This window comes from Crassostrea angulata, chromosome 5 (genome assembly GCF_025612915.1).
Source record: "Crassostrea angulata isolate pt1a10 chromosome 5, ASM2561291v2, whole genome shotgun sequence".
NCBI classification, from domain to species: Eukaryota; Metazoa; Mollusca; class Bivalvia; order Ostreida; family Ostreidae; genus Magallana; species Magallana angulata.
In genome coordinates, this window is record NC_069115.1 from 17,021,171 (window position 1) to 17,040,365 (window position 19,195).

The window sequence follows — 19,195 nt, forward strand, 5'->3', positions numbered from 1 at the left end:
TTTATTTTACAGGAGAGGAAAGAGAACTTGGAGCTGATGGAGAAACTAGAGAAGTCCATGTTGGAGAGTCTGTCCAGCGACATCCGACTGATGAACGAACTCCCCGCCACCAAAAAACTGGCCGAGCTCAAAAAACAGTACGACGAAACACTGGATAGGTAATAACGGCTTATCTTCTCTTAAATGTATGTGAAGTCTGAAACTCCAATGAAAGTAAATGAAAAAAATTCTTTGATTCGAAAAGAAAAGAAATTTAAACTATATTTTTTTACAATTAGTTTTCTTCTGTTAAACTGAATTTTATGTTTATTCATTCAATATTGTTTAAAATTCAAGGAATTTTGTCTTTGTAAGGTTCATTGTTCTTAATTAACAATGCATGCAATTTGGCATGTTCAAAATAACATGCAATTCATTTCTGCCAAAAATTTATGTTTACATGTAATCTGCAAAAGTTACATGTAGATTTGAACAAAAATTTGATGTACAAATCAACTATAAGAATTTAAATTTTTTGTTTATTTCTCTGAGACTGCTTCTATTGAAATATCAGTCAGAAGGGTTTTTAAAAGGCAAATTCATCAACGAGAATTTAACATTTTTCAGCCAAGAGCGAGTCGAGTCTAACGAGGCCACAAACACCAGGAACCGAGAGTTGTCGCGCGAGTTTGCACGGAGGGGAGCAGTGTGCTTCCATGTGATGCAGTACTTACGCGAGGTGAACCCTCTATACCAGGTCTCCTACCATCAGTTCCAGCAGCTCTACGACTCCGCCATTGCCCACTCTGAGAGGTAGGTCAATCTGCTGAGTGTGAATTAATTAAATAATTAAATTTTTCTATGTTTTACAATTTGTTTGAAAATTGACCACCAGTGATTTAAGTTAATAGCTGCAGAAATTAAAATATTTAATTTACAGAATGTTACAGATTCTGAAAACTTTTAATTTCATTTAAGGTTCATTGATTTTGTTTGGGGTTTAATTTTCTAGTCCACAGTAATAATAATCAATTAAGATTTTCAAAAAACTTTGAAAAATTGATTTTCCCCTTCTTAAAAACCAAATTAATCTTTAAAATATATTTCTGGGTGAATGATTCTGTTTATTCCTTGTCACATATACATGTGCATGCCAATAGTTCCCTATTCATATCATAGTCAACCCCTCCATCCATTATCCAACACTAGGTGGCTGGTTCTGGGCTTTGAGTGAGTGCTACTCATTGTTAATTATCAAGATATGTATTCATTGTTTATAATAACAATGCATGCAATTTGGCATGTTCAAAATAACACGTGCAATTTCTTTCTGCCAAAAATTTATGTTTACATGTAATCTGCAAAAGTTACATGTACCGTAGATTTGAAAAAAAAATTGATGTACAAATCAACTCTTAGACTTAGATTTTAAACAAAAGTATACTAAACTTATAACATTAATTAAGATCCCTAATAAGATCCCCCATTGAGAAGCTATTTGCATGTACATTTTGACTGCACGAGGATTAGTTGATCTGTACATAAATATTAAGAACATTTTGATATTTTAATGTTCATTGTTGTGAATTATACTTATCACACAATATGTTAGAATATACCCCCTTAGTGAAATTGTTGACATTCGTGGCATGCATCACCAATAACTACCATATTCAACAGATTATGATTCTTTATTCGTTACATTCATGTAATATTAAGAATGAAATAATCGACGTACCTATGGACATCGAAAAAATTATAAGCAATTATTTTTGCGGGTTCCAAAGATTGGTGAATCATATTGCATCACACATTTTACAATTTTATAATGGTTATTTTCAATTTTTCAGAGCTCAGAGAGCAGAGGAAACTCTGGAGAAGATCACACACATGGCGTACACTACATTTGCCCGGGGTCTGTTGGAGAGAGACAGATTCATATTCACCCTGCTGCTGGCTATTGAGGTAACCAGCTGTAATAAGCATTTCTATTTAAATATATATAAGAAATAGCACATAAAAGATAAAATTCTGGTGGATGGTGGGATATTTACAATTCCCATTGAAAAAGGCTTGGGAAAGGATTCCATCCAAACTTTTATTTTTTCAAAATTTTAGTGTAATGTTTGATGTATGGAAAAAAGATTATCTGATTTTTCATCATTAAATAAATCATCCATTTTTTTGGTTGGATAATGTTGATTTTTTCAATCTTAGGTTGAGGATTCTCTTGGTAACATAGGACCGGGTGAGCGAGAATTCCTGGTCTCTCCAAACTACAGCGCAGTAGTCATGACTAAACTTGGCTTCACCCAACCCCCAGACAGCAAGATTGTCCAGATGAAGAAGCCGTTCGACTGGATGCACGACGACCAGTTCCACAACCTCCAGGTTCTCGCCACGCACTTCGAGTGGTTCCAGGAGAAATTCGAACGCATGCCTAAAGATGGCCGCGAGATGGAGTGGAGGATGCTGTGTGATAACGTAGAGAAGGAGCCGGAGAACATGCCCCTCCCCGACAAGATGGACAGCAAGGACTTCGCCCCCATGAAGCGGCTGCTGGTGGTGCGTGCGGTCAGGAGCGACCGTCTAATGCAGGCCTCCACCGTATTCATACACAGGGTGCTCGGCAAGAAGTAAGTTGCCGCCACATTGGGCATGATCAAATCCTCATTAATTTCTATGATGTTTCACAGTTATTTTATTTTTTTTCGTTGTTTTTTTTTTCACTATTAATTCACATATATATGAATGCATTTTTTATATTGCTTTACAATATATAGTCAAGTAACCTCACCATATAAACTTGTATATATATTTATATGCTTTAAAAATTTTCACCCCACTATTTGAGCCCACCCCTTCTTCCCTATTAACCTCTTAACCAAAAGAAAATTCTACTGCCAGTAAAAAAAAATTTCCCTTCAAGATGCTTGTAAAATAAATTTCAACATTTTATACCTAACAACTCAACCCCCTACCCCCCCCCCCCCCAAAAAAAAAAAGAAAGGAAGATCTAACTGCCTGTTAAACTTTTAACAAGTGGTCTATATTTTGTATTCCTATATTTTGATAACTTTGTCTGCACTTTCAGCTGGTCTAATGTAAATTTAAAGAAGGACTATAGTGGGTAGGTGATTTAACATTAACACCGTGTTAGATATTTGGGTGGAGGAAAGTGAGTTGAAGACTGGCTCTATCAGTGAAGTTTTATTGACCCCAGTGTCTTAATACAAAATGTTGAAGAGACTTTTGGGTGATGCTCACAAATTTGATTTTTTTTATTTTTGTGCTGTACGATTTATTTTCTCTGTTGGTCCCCTGAGTAGGGTTTAACTGTTTTTAAGTGGTTGTGTGCATGGTTTGTGATACTGTAAATTCCTTATATTACGTGAGTACTCAATCCTGCGATCCCGCTGGTGTGTATCAAATCGAGAGAATATAAAATCGCAAACGTGGAACTTTTCTCCTTATTTCATATAGTTTTCAACTCTCAGAAAATAATGGCGAGATTTTAAAATCTGCGAAGGATGCTTCTCGTGATTTTACGCGGATTAATTAGGAATTTACAGTATAAGTTGTAATATTAAAACAAATGTCGAGAATTTTGTCAATAACAACATATTGTACTTGTATGGCGTACAGCCCCATATATTTGGGTTATTACTGAAATAAAGATCAAGAACATATTAAGGTGCCTCACTACACCTTGAAAAAGTTTCTCAAATCAGCAGACAATTACTTGATTATGATAGAAAGCATGAAGGATAAGAAGTATATATGTCAAATAGGCGAAAAAATGTGCAAGTTTAGTTAAAAAATGATATTTTCAAAAATTTCATTCAGTAAACATTAACAAAAGCCCCATGTGGATTCGAACTCATGACCTGCGGTTCACAAGCCTGATACTTTAACCACTGAGCTATGACGATATACATCTGAATCGATTGATACAAACAGTTTAACAATACATTGAAATCGCCATCTTGTGACGTAGTGTCTTAAAAAGTATAAGTCTCGGTGTAGTGAAGTACCTTAAAATTGACAAGCATGGACATGGAAAAATAATAATAGAACAGTAGAAAAATTAGTTGTCATGCTGTTCTTAAAGTATTGTATTGAGAGAGAGAGAGAGAGAGAGAGAGAGAGAGAGAGAGAGAGAGAGAGAGGTGAAAGAGAGGGAGAGAGGTGAAAGAGAGAGAGAGAGAGAGGTGAAAGAGAGAGAGAGAGAGAGAGAGAGAGAGAGAACAGGAAGATATATTAATAGCCTACTAATTACCTTCATCATTGATTAATTCCTGTGCTATTTTCATCAGCATTCTCCAGGGCCCAGAGCAGGATTACACGGGGTAAGCTGGGTGTGTGATGCATGGGAGGGGCAGCCACAGTGCCCCTCCAGAAAAAAAAATACACTGTCTTCCCAGAATGCATAGCATCTGTCTCGTGTCTGCTGTTGCATTAAAGTCTTGTTTTTTTTACAGGGTTAATGTAAATGATTTGATTTAACGTACTGTATAGCTTGAAGCTAGAAAACTTTTGAGTAGATTTGTGTTTTGAGTGACTTTAGGATTCAGATAATCTCCTGAGAAATTTTTGTGTTTTATATTTTTAAAATATGTGTTTTATATATTCTTAAATTATTTCAATTTTATGGAAAAAAATTTGAATTCCAAATTCAATTGCTTGCAGCTTAGTTTTGAATGTATACAGTACAGCTCACGAGTATCCCGACAAAAACACCGACCACCGTGTTTGAAAGTCCACGCTGAGCGTGGAAGTGTCGGTACCTTTGATCTATTGTTCTCTGTTACGGCCACAGAACGAGAAAAAACACGGTGCTACACGGTGCAACGCGATGCAACACAGACAGTAACACGGTGTAACACGCAGTATTTACCTGTGAAAAAAGGTGGATTTAGGAATAAAACTTATAAAGAATAAAATATCTATTGATGTACGTAAGAGAATCAAAGAAAAAGACAAAGAAATAGAAATAAATAAAATTTTTATGCACGCGATTTTCTGACGTATGCGATTGACACGGTTGATTTTTGTTATTATCAAAAATCGATATCGCCCACATAAAGGTTTGATCAATTAAAACACTAACACTTTCTTTTCCTTTTTAAAATTCAAATAAACGGTTCTATAAGTTTTTGTTTCAGTCCGTTTTTAAACGTAGTAGTAATCGTAGTTACTGTAGTTTGGCAGTTTCAATAGTGCATAGAACCATAACTGTGATCTTTTCTCACTTATACTCTATTTAACGATAACAAATCTAACTGGTTGTTGAAAACAAATGCACTTTCTCTAAATAATATAATTATACAGCTTTATATCTAATATATTTTCAAATTTTCTTTCTTTTATACATATGTGTGATGTACCTGTCCGTGTAGTACCGCACGGTACATATTCATTGCGCTAAGAATCCGTGGATCGGTTCTTGAAAAAAATTTTATTTTATCTTTATAGCAACTTGAGTTTAGAAATTATTTGTGTTCCAAGAAACTACTCTCAGTATTGCAATAATTACTGTTTGATTGTTTAATGATCGTCATAAGAGAGAGAGAGAGAGAGAGAGAGAGAGAGAGAGAGAGAGAGAGAGAGAGAGAGAGAGAATACCAGTATGAGTTTAATTTAAGTACATTTTACTTGTAATTCAGTGTAATAAGTTAGATTTATAGTTTCCATTGTATTGAACCATTTTCCCTAAAATTGCGATAGAATATATGCAGTCAGGGTCCACGTGCTATCCCTGTCAATCAAATCAGCCCGCGAGATAGACCACGTGCTCCTTCCATGATATGGAAAAAATGTCGTTCTATTGTTTTTTTAAGTCCGCAAAATAGAAAAATGTTTAACAATGACGTATTCAGTGTTTGAAATGTTTAGTTTCTTCATTCTTATACTGCATGCATGAGGGGAGGAATATTACGTTGTAAAATCTCTCTCTCTCTCTCTCTCTCTCTCTCTCTCTCTCTCTCTCTCTCTCTCTCTCTCTCTCTCTGTGTGTGTACTTTTGTGCAACTTTTTTTGAATTCTATTTGTATGAATTTAATTCATTTATTTTAGATCCATGGCTTTAATAACGATTTCAACACAATGACTAAAAGTTTGTAAAGTTCACGATGTAATAAGATTTTTCGTTAAAATTTCGACGCTATTTCACATCAATAAAGTTGTGTTTATTATAAATGCTTGCAAAAAGTTATCGGTATTATCTCATTCATCTTTTTAATCAATCAGGTTTTTTTGAACATACATGTATGTGTACCCGGTAAATAATTTCTTATCGCAAGTTAATACTTTGTGAAATTCCCGCATTTATAGAGTTGCTGAACTGTTCCCCGGATCCACGCGCCGATAGTCTTACGTGTAGTTGTTTGTGTACATATCTACAGACAATTTTTTTGTTTGTTAGAGATTAGGAAAAATCATTGAACTAACAAAGTAGAAGTAAGATTTATTCAGACCATACACACGACGGGTTGTGATGAGTTACCAAACAGGTGTTCGCGGAAAGGTGTGAATAACGGCATCTCGAATACACCTGTTCAGACGTCCAAATATACACACAGATAGTTGTAAATTCCAATGACACCTAACAAGACAGACAATAACACCTGTTGTGTATAGAACCCAAGATGAAAGACAATGCTGTGTATCTGATCAGCTTCCGTACATCGCACGAGTGATTTTTCCATGTGAAATCACGAGGCAATTACGAGCTATACGGAAATAAAGTTGAAAATTATTTTATGAAATGCGGGTATATTTTTAATACATGTACAATGCTTGAATATAATTTAAAAAGAGTTTGTACATGTATTTATTTATAATATAAAAGTGATTTTTTGTTTATTTATTGCTACATTAATAGCTGAAGTCCAAATTATTTTAGTCACCGGTAATATGGGGTTGTTATTTAGTACAGCACATCAACAGCACATGTTTTTAGAAAAACATGATCTGAAATGTTTTCATTTCTCATTTTTAATTGGTTAAAAGTAAGGCTGTAAATTAATTTATAAATCAGAAAGTGTTTACAGATAACAGAAATAAGACGTTTAAACTCCCGACATTTTAATAGGATCGTCAGTTACAACATCACGTGTGTTTAGAAAAAAAAACACAAGATGAATTTAATTGATTTGAATTTTGATTATATTAATTGATTATTAAATATTTTTGGTGAATTTATTTCAATTTATTTAAGAACAAATGAATTAAAAGGTATCCATTTACGTCGAGTTTTCAGATCACAAAAAATTAACTTCACGTTGACAGCCTCGACAACTTTCTGGGTCCGTGCAACTTAAGTCGACATTCTTTTTTTTTTAATATGAAAAGGATAAATATGTTTCAACCCTTGTTTAGCCATAATTTCTTTATTTCTGAACATACGCTATTTCTATCAACGTCTCAGGTAACGATATCCAAGGAGTAACACAGTGGCCAAGGAGTTACACAGGCGGCCACGGTGCGACGCGGTGCTTTTTCTTGAATTTTCCAATACACATACACGGTGTCACACCGTGTACACGGTGCGACACAGACCGTTTCCCACCGTGTTTTTTACACGGTGGGTGTCGGGATACTCGTGAGCTGTACTGTACATATACCTATTTGCTTTTATTGGATTTTTACAAATTGAATACAATTTAAAATCCCAAAAGTGCAGTTCCTTCCTTTGTGGCTATATATAAAATCCTTTCCTGGAAATGTGTGCTTTAGATATTGTGATGTTGATGATCAGATCATTGAATGCGAAAATAATTAAATAAAAAACTTAGTAGGGTGATTCAAACCACAAAGTACAGAGAGACGGGTGGTGGGGGAATTTCTATAAATCTACAAACACTCGGGCCTGCTAGGTGGCACTGTGTACAATTTTAACATAAATTAACTATCATCTTTACGTTGCTGTACATGCACATGCATTCACTATAATAATTGTCTGTATTAATCAACCTGATAATTGATGATCTCTTAAATGAAGTCAATTTTTTGGAATGGTAAATTGATTTAATATATGTATTGATCAGTGCTACATTTCAAACAGATCTATAATATACTTTAAACCAATTTTTATTTATGACAACTTTATTTACAATTTACAAGTGACAAACTGATTTTTGGCGACCTATTTTCAGAGCCTTAATTTAAAAGTAGAAAAGCTTTACAAAGCTAGGGCATTTAAGGACTTCTTTACAATCAGAAATATTTGCGATGCATTTCATGAATTTTAGAATTGTGAAAATTCCTTGCACACAAATAAAGATTGGTTTACATACATGTATCTAATTTACAATGGTGTACATGCATGTACATAAGAATATTTGCAAACTTGAGCAATGTTTTTCTTTTAAGATTAAAAAAAAAATAGACCGGTATTATATGACACCGGTACATTAATTTTTGTATCTATAATATTGAATCCATTTCTTATTTCAGGAAAGAAAAAAAATCAAGCATAAAAAAATGCCTTGTATTGTGATAATTATTGATTAAAATTAAAATACCTGGAATTAACGAGCTTTCTGTCTCGCACCTGTGACAGGTACTATGGTGACATGGGACTGGACCTGTCGGTGATGTACAAACAGAGCGCCCCTGTCCCCCCCTCCACCCTCTCCCTCCCCATCCTCCTGCTCTACTCCTTCGAGGCAAAGGCCGCCCAGAGCCGTTTTCTGGACTTCTCCGGGCGGCGACAGGCACCGCGACTGATGGTCACCATCACGGACAACTCCCAGGCCACGCGCAGCAAGGTCAGGAAAACCATCAGGAAGGCCATCGCAGAGGTAAGGGGACAGGGTGTCTTGTCGGTGTATTTCAATAAATTATGCTGAAACAGTTTGGACTTTGAAATTCATCTATACTACTATATTAAAATAACAGACTCGAATTTTTTGTCTTTAATACCGAGAAATCGGAAGAATACTGTCTTTTGTTTTACATATTTTAAACATCATTGGGACTTGAAGATTACCAATTTGTTTTTATTTTTTCTCAGTTACGCTTCGCTAATTAATTATCAACAAAAATTGCTCAAAAAATCCCGGAAATCACCTGGATTTTTTGGATTTTACAATCTTGCGCTTGCGCAATACATTCACGTTAACGGGGTCTTTAGTTTATGTTTCCACAATATCACATCTGCATGAATAAACTCAGAAATGATAACACAAATACGCGTAAATTTTCATTGGACTTTTGCTATATATTCTGTTCATAATTATATATTAATCATTTCTTATGAAAGAAAGTATAAAATAACAAATATACATTTCAACTAAGTACTTACTTTTGTCTTCGTGATGACGAAAAATATTTGATTTCATGCAAAAAAGTTACATTATATTTGTTAGGAGAGTGAAGATGGAATATGTTTTATCGTAAAAATGAATAATGTCATACGGACACAGTTTTACAAAGAAACTACGTGTACTTTGGTGAAAAAGCGTTGAATTCTTCCATTCTATGGATTAAAATGTTTAGCTGAAAGGTATTTGAAGTCTCAAAAAGGTTCTTTGTGATGAATTTGACTGTTATTTTCAAGGCAACTTCATTAACTTTCTGCAAAATCGTTCCGGAGCGATTCTGCAATTTTCTGCTACATTACGGGTACATGTACATAAGGGAGGCATTCTAACTGTGGTGAGGCCCTTTCCCGAGACACAGTTAGATTACAAACTAAGGAAAGTGTAGTGAAATTAATAGCATTATTGTAGGCTTATAGCGGTGTTATGTAAATGTCAATACTAAGGTGTGTCGATGTACCTATTTCGTAAATGTCTGATATGCAATGTCAACCCGTGCACGCACGGGTCAAAGTCTAGTTGTTAACAATTTGAACTTTCATATTCACAACTCAGCATTAGTTGAAGTCAGTTTGAACAGTTTTGATGTTATTTATACTCCATTCTGATTTGCCTGTTAGGAATTTAAAGTTTATAGTTCTTGATAAATGAATGAAAGTCATTAGTTCTTGATTTATGATTGCCACTTTTATACTGAATTGACAGTGCTTGCCGATCAGGGCAGTGGGTTAACGCAGGCTGTCCTTAGGAAATGACAAATTCCAAGTTTTGTTCACTGTATTTTACACAATGAAAACAACATTAAAAATCTTGAGTAAACATTGAATCTATATTTAACTTGTCTTCCAGGGATCCTGGGTGTACCTCCATAATGCTCACAATGCGCCCAACGTCCTGAACAGTCTCGAGTCATTCCTGGTGGAGAAGCCCAACCCCGAGGGATTCCGCCTGTGGGTGGCGTGTCAGGCCGACCCCGAGGTCATCCCAGTCAGACTGCTCCAGAACTCCATCAAGGCTGTGGTTGATACACCAAAGGTACAGTTGCCTTAAGTTCTCAGGAATCAACTGATAATGATCTTGTTAATTTTTAGAAGTTTTCAAATTTGATTGAACCTAAGGATACAATGAATATTAATTGTGATAAATATGATACTTTGGTTAATTTTATATTCATGGAGAATAATTTTAGGCTCTTTTTGCAAAATTAAGAGTTTTAAGGATGCATTATGAAATAGTGGGGAATGGTCCTATTTTTAGTGTGGCCAAACATGTTTCTAACTTCCACAAACAGCTGATTTTGTGAATCAAGTTCAATCAAAAATAAAATCAGTGAAAATAAGGTGTTAGATAAAAAATAATGAAGTACAGTAAAATACGTATGATTAATTTCAAATCTGACCTTGACCTTTCATGGTTGACCTTGACAGGTGATGAAGGACAGCATGATTCGGTCGTTCTCCTGGTTTGAGCCTGACATACTCAAACAGTCTTCACGCCCAGAGTGGCCAGTGATGCTGCACAATATGTGCTTCCTCCACGCAGCCATCCAGCTGAGGGCCAGGTTTGGACAGGGGGGCTGGAACTGTCCCCAGGACTTCTTCAACATCGGCTACAGCTGTCTACAGGTAAGACATCAACTGTCAGGTATGAGATCAACTGTCAGATATAACATCAACTACTCATGCCAGCTGTTTTATTCCCAATTTACTGACAAGGCAGGTAGACTAATAAATGGTGACATGCTGGCATGTTTTAATTTTCTTGCAAACCAGAAAAAATGGTTATCAAGCAATTTATATGAATTTATATCTTGAGAGGATATTCTTTCATAATTGATTGATTTGTTTTGTAGAACAAGGTTGTTTTACATTTTACTGTTTAATTTTTTTACAGGAGGCACTTGCCATAGTTCAGAATGAGTTCAAGGAACCACTGACCTCAGTGGCGCCCGACGGCTCCCAGAATTCTCGCTCCGTCTCCTACAACGGCATCAGATACATGGTCGCTGAGGTTGGTAGCCACTTTTTCTTGATCCATCTTAGATAAACATGAATTTTATAAGATTGATTGTTTATCAGTTGATCAGTAGAGCTTATTAAGAAAGAGACTTTTTAATTTACATTTAATGGTAGACCTTAAATTGTTAATCCCTGCAAGGCCATGATATTTTGCTTTAGTTTTAAAATCTTGTCCATTGCATTAGAATCTCTCTTAGAATTTACATGAACAAGAACATTTGTGTGTATTTACTCAATGGAATATAGTTTACCACCAGAATAATTTTGTGTGTGCTTTTCCCATGCAATTTTTTATCATTCATTTTGCGTTGACAGATCGTGTACGGCAGTCATGTGACGGACTTCTACGACCAGCAGAGTCTGTGTGCTATGGTGGACTTCTGGCTGTCCTCAGGGGCCCTCAAGAGGGACTTCGAGGTCAAAGGACGTAAGTTCTTTTGTATTGTTTATCAAAAAATTTAATTGACTACCCAGACTCGTTAAAATAAGTCTTGAGTATTTGTCTGCCTGTCTGCATCTGGAATGCTAGTACTGTTTCGCTGCCGCTGTCGTCTGTACAAAACTTATTGGTTGTTTTAAATGTTTATTTTTATTGAGTACTGTGATTCTATTTCTGTGTGGTCCTTTAAGTTAGTCTGATAACTGATACATTGCCTCTTGAATTTTTTTTTCTGCTGTTAACGTAATCATGAATTGATTTATATCGTTGCAGTGAAGTACCGTCATCCACAAGCTTTCTTTAATCCAAACGTTCGGCTGAACACCCTGATCCAGGCACTAGATAGCGCTCCGAATCACAATCTGGACGTTCCCGAGGGCTGTCACATCCACCAGACCATCGTGGTAAGTCATGCGCCGTAAATATTCATCACTAATTCAGTTTTTGGCCTGTTTGCATATCAGTCACTTTCGAACATTTTCACTCTTTCGACAATTATTCAGTGGAACTATTGGGGCTAGCTCTTTTAGTTGGGGCTAGCTATTTCATGGTGCTCTGTTGATGTATATCAATATATATCTTCCTTTTTGTTATATTGGGGGAGGGGGGAATGAACTAATCTATAGAGTGACCCAGAAAAATTGTTGTTAAAAAATATGTTCATCCAAATTTGGTACAGAGACACTTTAACTTTTTATTTCATTTGAGATTGGAAAAATTTCATTTCATTTTCGACAGTCACTTGTGAGTTTGATTAATACGGTTTGTCTATTATTAATGCATACTTGTACATTTTATCCTGCAAGCTGTGCACAGAATTGAAATTATTTAAGAAAATAAGCATAGCTAAAAATAAAAATTGAAAAATGATACTAATTTGTAAACACTAAAATTTTTACTTTTCAAATTTTAAAATTACGTAGAGCTAATTATATTAGTTAATTATGAAATGCAAATTTTTCTATGCTTTTTTATCGAATTGAATGATTTTTTTTTTTCATTTGTTTGTCTTTTTTCCTTGCCTAACAGGATGAACTTAGTGCGGTAGGCAAAATAACAGTGTGCAAAAAAGTGTGACCATAGCCAAAATAATTCTTAACATGTGACTACTACGATTAACTCCCCTTAACTCATCACCTCATGTTGATATTTTTTTTACACAATGGGTGAAACCAGAACATAGCTTAATCCAGCAAATTTAGAATCCCTTCAACTGGACTCTGATCTTTTATTCATTTTTTTCCTCTCACTTATAGAACATGGTTTCATTGAAATGTAAAATTAGATTATTGATATTCTGAATTTGGAGAGTTTTTTTTTTTTAGATTATCGTTAAATTTTACTTTAATTTTGTACAATGTACATGTCAAGTAGAGAGAATATTTTTTTCGGGGGATATTTTAATTTTTATGAATTTGAATCCTGTAGTTCAAAAGAAAGGTAGGGGTCTGTGCACTTTTTATATTTAGAAGTATACCAAAGTTTTTAGAAATTTAATTGCTCCTAGTCCTGCAATTTGATTATCGTTAAAAAATGCATGAACAGTGAACACTTAGAATTTTCATATTTTTGCATGAAAAATGGAAATATACAGGCTTTATATTTAAAAAAAAAAAATCTTCATGCTGTGATCCTAGTAAATTTCCCACCCCAATCCCATTTCTTTTTTATTACAAAATGTATTCATGTGTAAAACATTTTTGTTTTTCATTTTATCTTTGTTAAATAATTATTTAAACTTTTCATCTAAGCTGTCATGTCAGAAACACATGAGTACATGAGGTTCTTTCCAAGAGCCATTTTCCAAAATCTATGTTTCTATTTAAGCCCCCCCCCAAACCCCCACCCCCCATTTTCGAGAAAAAATACAACCAAAAGGCAAACAGTTTATTCCTCTATGTCTCACATATCAGCTGACTGATCTGCTTTTTATGTCAAACACAGTGTTATCCTCTGCCTGCCAGTCTTGGAGTGATTGGGTCCCAGAGCTACTATATTACTTGCTAACTACTGTAGCTGATTTTCACTTTAAATATATATAAATATATATCATTACAAATTAATGTTTTTGATATATCACACAAGCCGCACTCAGTGTAATTATTCCTTGCAGTATATCACTATGGCTGCTAAATGTATGCAACTTGCTTGGAATTATATAAATATTTAAGCTCACAAGTTAATAGCCATTTCGATGTCACTAAATTGACTGTATTATATTTAATGGAGTTCCTTTTCCATCTGTCTGAAATTTTTTATACATATGTACATGCATGTATATCTATATGTGCAGATACCAGAATTTCATTTTCAAGTTGAAATTTAAATCTATTCAGTAGTTCAAAAAGTTTAGTGCCCTTATTTTTATGTAGATTTAGTACATTTTTTATTCTTTTTGAAATATCCTTTTTATAAATGTAAAAAAAATTGCTAGCTTGAATAGGGAATCCATCTTAGTTACGATCAATGAAAATTTTAGAATTTTGTCAATGCACTGGTAATTAGGAGACATACATTTATAGAAATGAGTTTTTGTCGACTTGAAATTTTCTGTGTCTATTTGAACGCTGCAATATCAGGGCGGCCCGCATCCAATAGAGGTAACCCCATCTAGGCTTTTCCAAGAACCACCCTTGTAGACTTTGCAGTCCTTAGTTACTAGTTTAATCAGAGAGTTGTGTTCTAGAACACTCATCTATAGGAAGGCAATCACACTTAGAAATGATGTAGAGTTCCTAATGTAGCATACATAGTTTCATCGTCGGCAACTCAGGTGTGATTCACATCAAGGGAGTTTGTGTACTCAAAACCGTGGATTGCGACGATGAAAGGATCGAGTTATATAGATTAAATTGTTATAGATTAGGAATTAAGTTATGTGCATTTTTTGCGAGGTGAAGATTATGGTACATCGGATTAAACAGTTTATATAAAATGTTATGTAATTAACTGTCAATATATGTAAAATTGTGTTTGAATTATAGCTCATGTTCAAGATTTATATTTGGGTACAGGATTAAGGGAGAGGGTTATAATTAATAGAAAAATTAATGTATGAAGATTTAATCAATTTTAATCATTGGTTGAAGGGTATTTATTGTGTTTGTAGATTAGCATACAAAATTATATTAATACATGTACATGTATATCGGACAAGTTTAGTATGCATTTTGGATGAAAATTATATACTAGATGAATTTAACTTTCGTTGAGTCCAAATTTAAGATAAAATTACTTCTCTCTCTCTTTCTCTTTATTTCTTTCCATCTCTGTCTCATTTATTTATTTCTCTCTCTCTCTCTCTCTCTCTCTCTCCAGTGTGAAGTGTATAAATAATAAATATGCACAATTGTGGTCACCTGCTTTTTTAAAACTTTTTTTTTCATAGCATTAAAAGCACTATGATTTTATTTAATGGTATACATTTTGATATATAGTAGGCATTAAAGCTATCAAAGATATTATGCAAAGTGTGTTTTGAAATTATGTTTCATATATCATATTTCAATGCACTTACATAGACTCTATAGCCCTCATTAGGACAATTATTCATCTGAAATGAAAAAGAATAAAAGCTGTGCAGCAAATGTTTGATGTAGCAGCAGCTGACCATGCAATGAAATAAAAATGGGTTTTTTTCCCTGACAGACCCTGCTTGGAGATGACCAGTACGTGTTCACGCGGCTGAACAAGGTGTTCGACAGCATGCCCTCTACGCTGACCCTGTCCCACAAGATGTTCCCGCGACCACCCACCCCGTTCGACGGTAAGTTATCATGTTTATTTGATTAATCTGCCAGACATTGTGAAGGACTATTTGTTCTGTGCTGCATCTGAAGTACATGTACTCATGTTCTATAAATTCCTATTTAGATTCCGTTAATTTGAGGAAGGAATTGACATCTGCATAAAATTTCCAGAAATGCCCTGCACAGATTTTTTTAAATCTGGCTTTAGTTTTTCTGACAGTTGTGAACTATATATATTGCATTACAAAAATGTTTGGCACTTGCAATTACCGATAGATATTTTAGGATTCTGCATGATAAAAAAAATTGCAGAATCATAGAATCAATTACTAAGTACTCACATTAAAACAAGGAAAATACAGTACTTAGTTTACAATACGAGTTTTTCATGAAGATTAACCTTTCAATTTTCAGGCCCAGCCCAGGCAGGAATCAGTAAGACTAGTAATAACCCATCCGTGGTTCACCAGGGGGTCTTCTCCACCGCCAGCTACGCCACCCACAAAATCCGCTTCAAGGACGTGGAGCTGTGGCAGATCTGCAACGACCTGCTGCAGAAAACGCCCAAAATCGGCAACAGTAGCAAGGTACTCATTAGACAAGGGGTCGGAGTACATTAATGTTAAACCTTTCTATTTGATTTTCAATACTTTTCCTTGTTCTGAAGTTACCATTTCATTTTTGTCCTAAAATCTATAGGGACACACAATTAAAATCTAATATGTTAAAATGACAAATGGTGACAAGAATTTAGAAATCTGTTAATCATTATACAGTAACAGTAATAATGATGAAACTGCTTAGAACAAGATAACCATGTATTATCTTCTTGGTTCAATATCTAGGAAATATTTGACATTTATTTAAATATATATAAATAATTTCATTCTTCCAGTCTTTCCGCGAGTTTGTTGTGGAGAAAATCCGTAAGCTGCCAGGAGACTACCCCATCTTTAATGACTTCATCATGAAGGAGTGCGAGATTCTACATCAACTGTTGACTGAAGTCAGAAACACCCTCACAGTAAGTTTTTATTTTCATTACGGAGTCTTTAAATCTAAATTTCAAATTTGATCTTAAATTTAAATATTTCCTAAAGTTTCTAAACTTCAAAGCGTGACCATACAATGAAATGTTCAGTTGTGAAAATATGAAAATACCTACTTCAAAACAATTAAACATATTTTCTTACGAAAAAACTGCTGTGGTTTTCAGACAATAAGGAACGCCTGTGAGAACAACGTGATGGGTGACCAGTTGAGTGACCACTACCTGTCCGCCGCTGATGACCTGTACCACCTGAGGATTCCAAGGATCTGGTGTAAGATGACCGGCACCACAGCACCACCCTACACCTACAATGCCGCCCAGTGGCTCCGAGATCTGGAGGACCGCTGGAAACACTTTGAAAAAATCCTCAGCATGGTAAAAAAAACTACTCTTTTATTTACATTAAATCACGGTTATAGAAAAGTGCTAGGGATGACCGATCACAAGTCATCATGACTGTAATTTTTAAAAAAAATATTGTGAGCCAATCTTCTGGATTGAAACTGACTCTGCTATAAACATGAATTTATTATAAGAGTATATGCAGTACTTATAGACTAAGTGTACAGAGCAATAAACATATCACCGCCTGTGTTAACATTTACCAATATTTCATTGGCTAATGTTATTTTACTTTTAATGCGAGGGGTTGGAAATATCGGAACCATATAAACATTTAAAGTTAGCGATAATGACTGCAATTCAAGATGGATTTCTATTAAACATAATTTTGATTTCAATGTTTATAGGGTAGAAAAGCAATGCCAGCCTACTGGCTAGGAGCTTTTTTCAATCCTAGAGGACTCTTAGCTTTGCTGAAGCAGGAGGCCATCAAGAACTACTGTGGGGACAGGTCAGGCAACTTTGAACAGTTCACCTTTCAAACCGACACCACATTCAGAGACTTTGGGCATGTAAGTATATTTGATCAGTATGAGAGCACAAATAGTGTTCTAGGAAATGAATGGACAATTTGCATCCTTAGGTCATTTTTACAGTAGTTGCTTTGGTAAAAGGGATTCAGAAAGTACTGATTTGTCTGACTATGTTATTGAAGGAAAATGTTATTCATGTACTAGTGTATATATCAATATAAATAGCCACTTTAACTTTCTTGTTTCATTATAGCTACTTCAACCTCCACCAGAGGGTGTCTACATCCACGGAATCCACCTATGGGGCTGCTCCATTGAGAAGACGACCAATGAGTTCCAGGACCAGGCCTCACGCCAGGGATACGCCCCTCTCCCCGTCCTCCATCTCCAGTGCTACCCAGTCAACGAGAAGCCGGCCCTACAGGAGCCCTCCTTCCAGTGTCCCTTGTATGCGTCCAGAATTTCCCCACGTGACCCAATCATGGAAATCGACATTAAGAAGGAGGGAATTCCGCCCATGAGGTGGGCTCTGCGCGGACTGACTGCCACTATATGGCCGTATTAAATGACAAAGAACAATGTAGTGTGACTTTGCTGGAGAGTTTTGAATTTTCTCTCTATAAATTGTGAATGTTTTAGTAGTGGTTTTGATTAAAGTTAATTGACTGGTATAGATCTGATTTTCCGAGATCTTTAGTAAAAAACTGTTGATGGTTTTATATTATTTAAATGTGATTCTTATATATGTTTTTTTTAACTGGTATGCAATACATTATCATAGCATTATGTAGCCAAATCCCATTCCATGGTTTTATCGCCTATTAATTTTGTTTATGTGAAAATCCGTCCAGTTGTGTTTCACACTGTGATAAAATATATAGGGAGGACTGTAGACTCCCTAAAGCCTAGCGATTTATTTATAGAATGTTGGTTTTCCTTGACAGTGATGCATTAAGTATTTGTTTATACCATTGTTGATATTTTATATATTTAAAATATAGAAAGTATTTAAATTTTTTCTGTATTTTTCATGCGTACGTGTCAAAAGGTTTACAAGCAACTGATTTCAATTAAAATTGAATGTTGTTGAAGAGGCAGATCTGTGTTATTTTTTAAATGGTTTTTATACCCCTAATATCATTTTACGAGGTAGTTTTCCATAATATACAATTCTTATTTCCCAGACACAATGTCCTGTCATTGTGCCACTCAAATGCCACCTTCTTTATACATGTATACATTTGCCTCTTGACCAAGTCAATATCTTTCATCTGTTTTCACTTGTTCGAAATGCATGGTACCAAGCAGTGCTGATGATAATCAATTTATTTTTAGAATTATGTCTGAAAAAATGTATTAATGTCCATATTTTAAAACATAGATTTCTCAGCATATCAAGAATACGTTCAAAATTCATAACATTAGTAAGACAGCTGCCTTTACTCTCAAACTTTATAGCCTATAATTGTTCAGAAGGCGCTGTTATTGATGACCAGAAACTACACTAGGTTCCCTTTATACTTCAGTCAGCACCAAATCTATGTATGTGCATCTCTTGAGAATGGCAACATGGTATACAGTCGTTTACAACATATCATTGGTAACCCATCTAAACAATCGGAGAGAAGAGTCTTGGGTTCGAGTCTACTTGTGGCCATTCTTCCTATTCTATTACACTTTCATTGGTAAATCATCTATACAACGGAGAGACTATTCTTTGACAACAATGATTCCATTATGATTATGCATTGCTCATCCTGA

The 19,195-nt window shown here is 35.0% G+C and overlaps 1 protein-coding gene across 5 annotated transcripts; it reads left to right on the forward strand.

Moving 5' to 3' along the window:
- Positions 1 to 15: 15 nt before the first annotated feature.
- LOC128183571 (dynein axonemal heavy chain 5-like) lies at positions 16 to 18,433 on the forward strand. 5 transcript variants are annotated; one of them, XM_052852644.1, is made up of 19 exons: positions 16 to 158; positions 607 to 792; positions 1,830 to 1,944; positions 2,197 to 2,615; positions 3,074 to 3,109; positions 4,296 to 4,328; positions 8,543 to 8,783; positions 10,152 to 10,337; positions 10,730 to 10,927; positions 11,196 to 11,312; positions 11,636 to 11,747; positions 12,033 to 12,163; positions 12,789 to 12,803; positions 15,408 to 15,525; positions 15,923 to 16,095; positions 16,404 to 16,532; positions 16,725 to 16,934; positions 17,309 to 17,473; positions 17,688 to 18,433. In XM_052852644.1, the coding sequence occupies exons 1-19, from the start codon at positions 37 to 39 to the stop codon at positions 17,997 to 17,999; spliced, it is 3,018 nt and encodes a 1,005-aa protein (XP_052708604.1). In that variant the 5' UTR covers positions 16 to 36; the 3' UTR covers positions 18,000 to 18,433. The 5 variants fall into 5 exon arrangements, with proteins under 5 accessions (XP_052708604.1, XP_052708605.1, XP_052708606.1 ...); XM_052852645.1 differs by lacking the exon at positions 12,789 to 12,803; XM_052852646.1 differs by lacking the exon at positions 4,296 to 4,328.
- Positions 18,434 to 19,195: the final 762 nt, after the last annotated feature.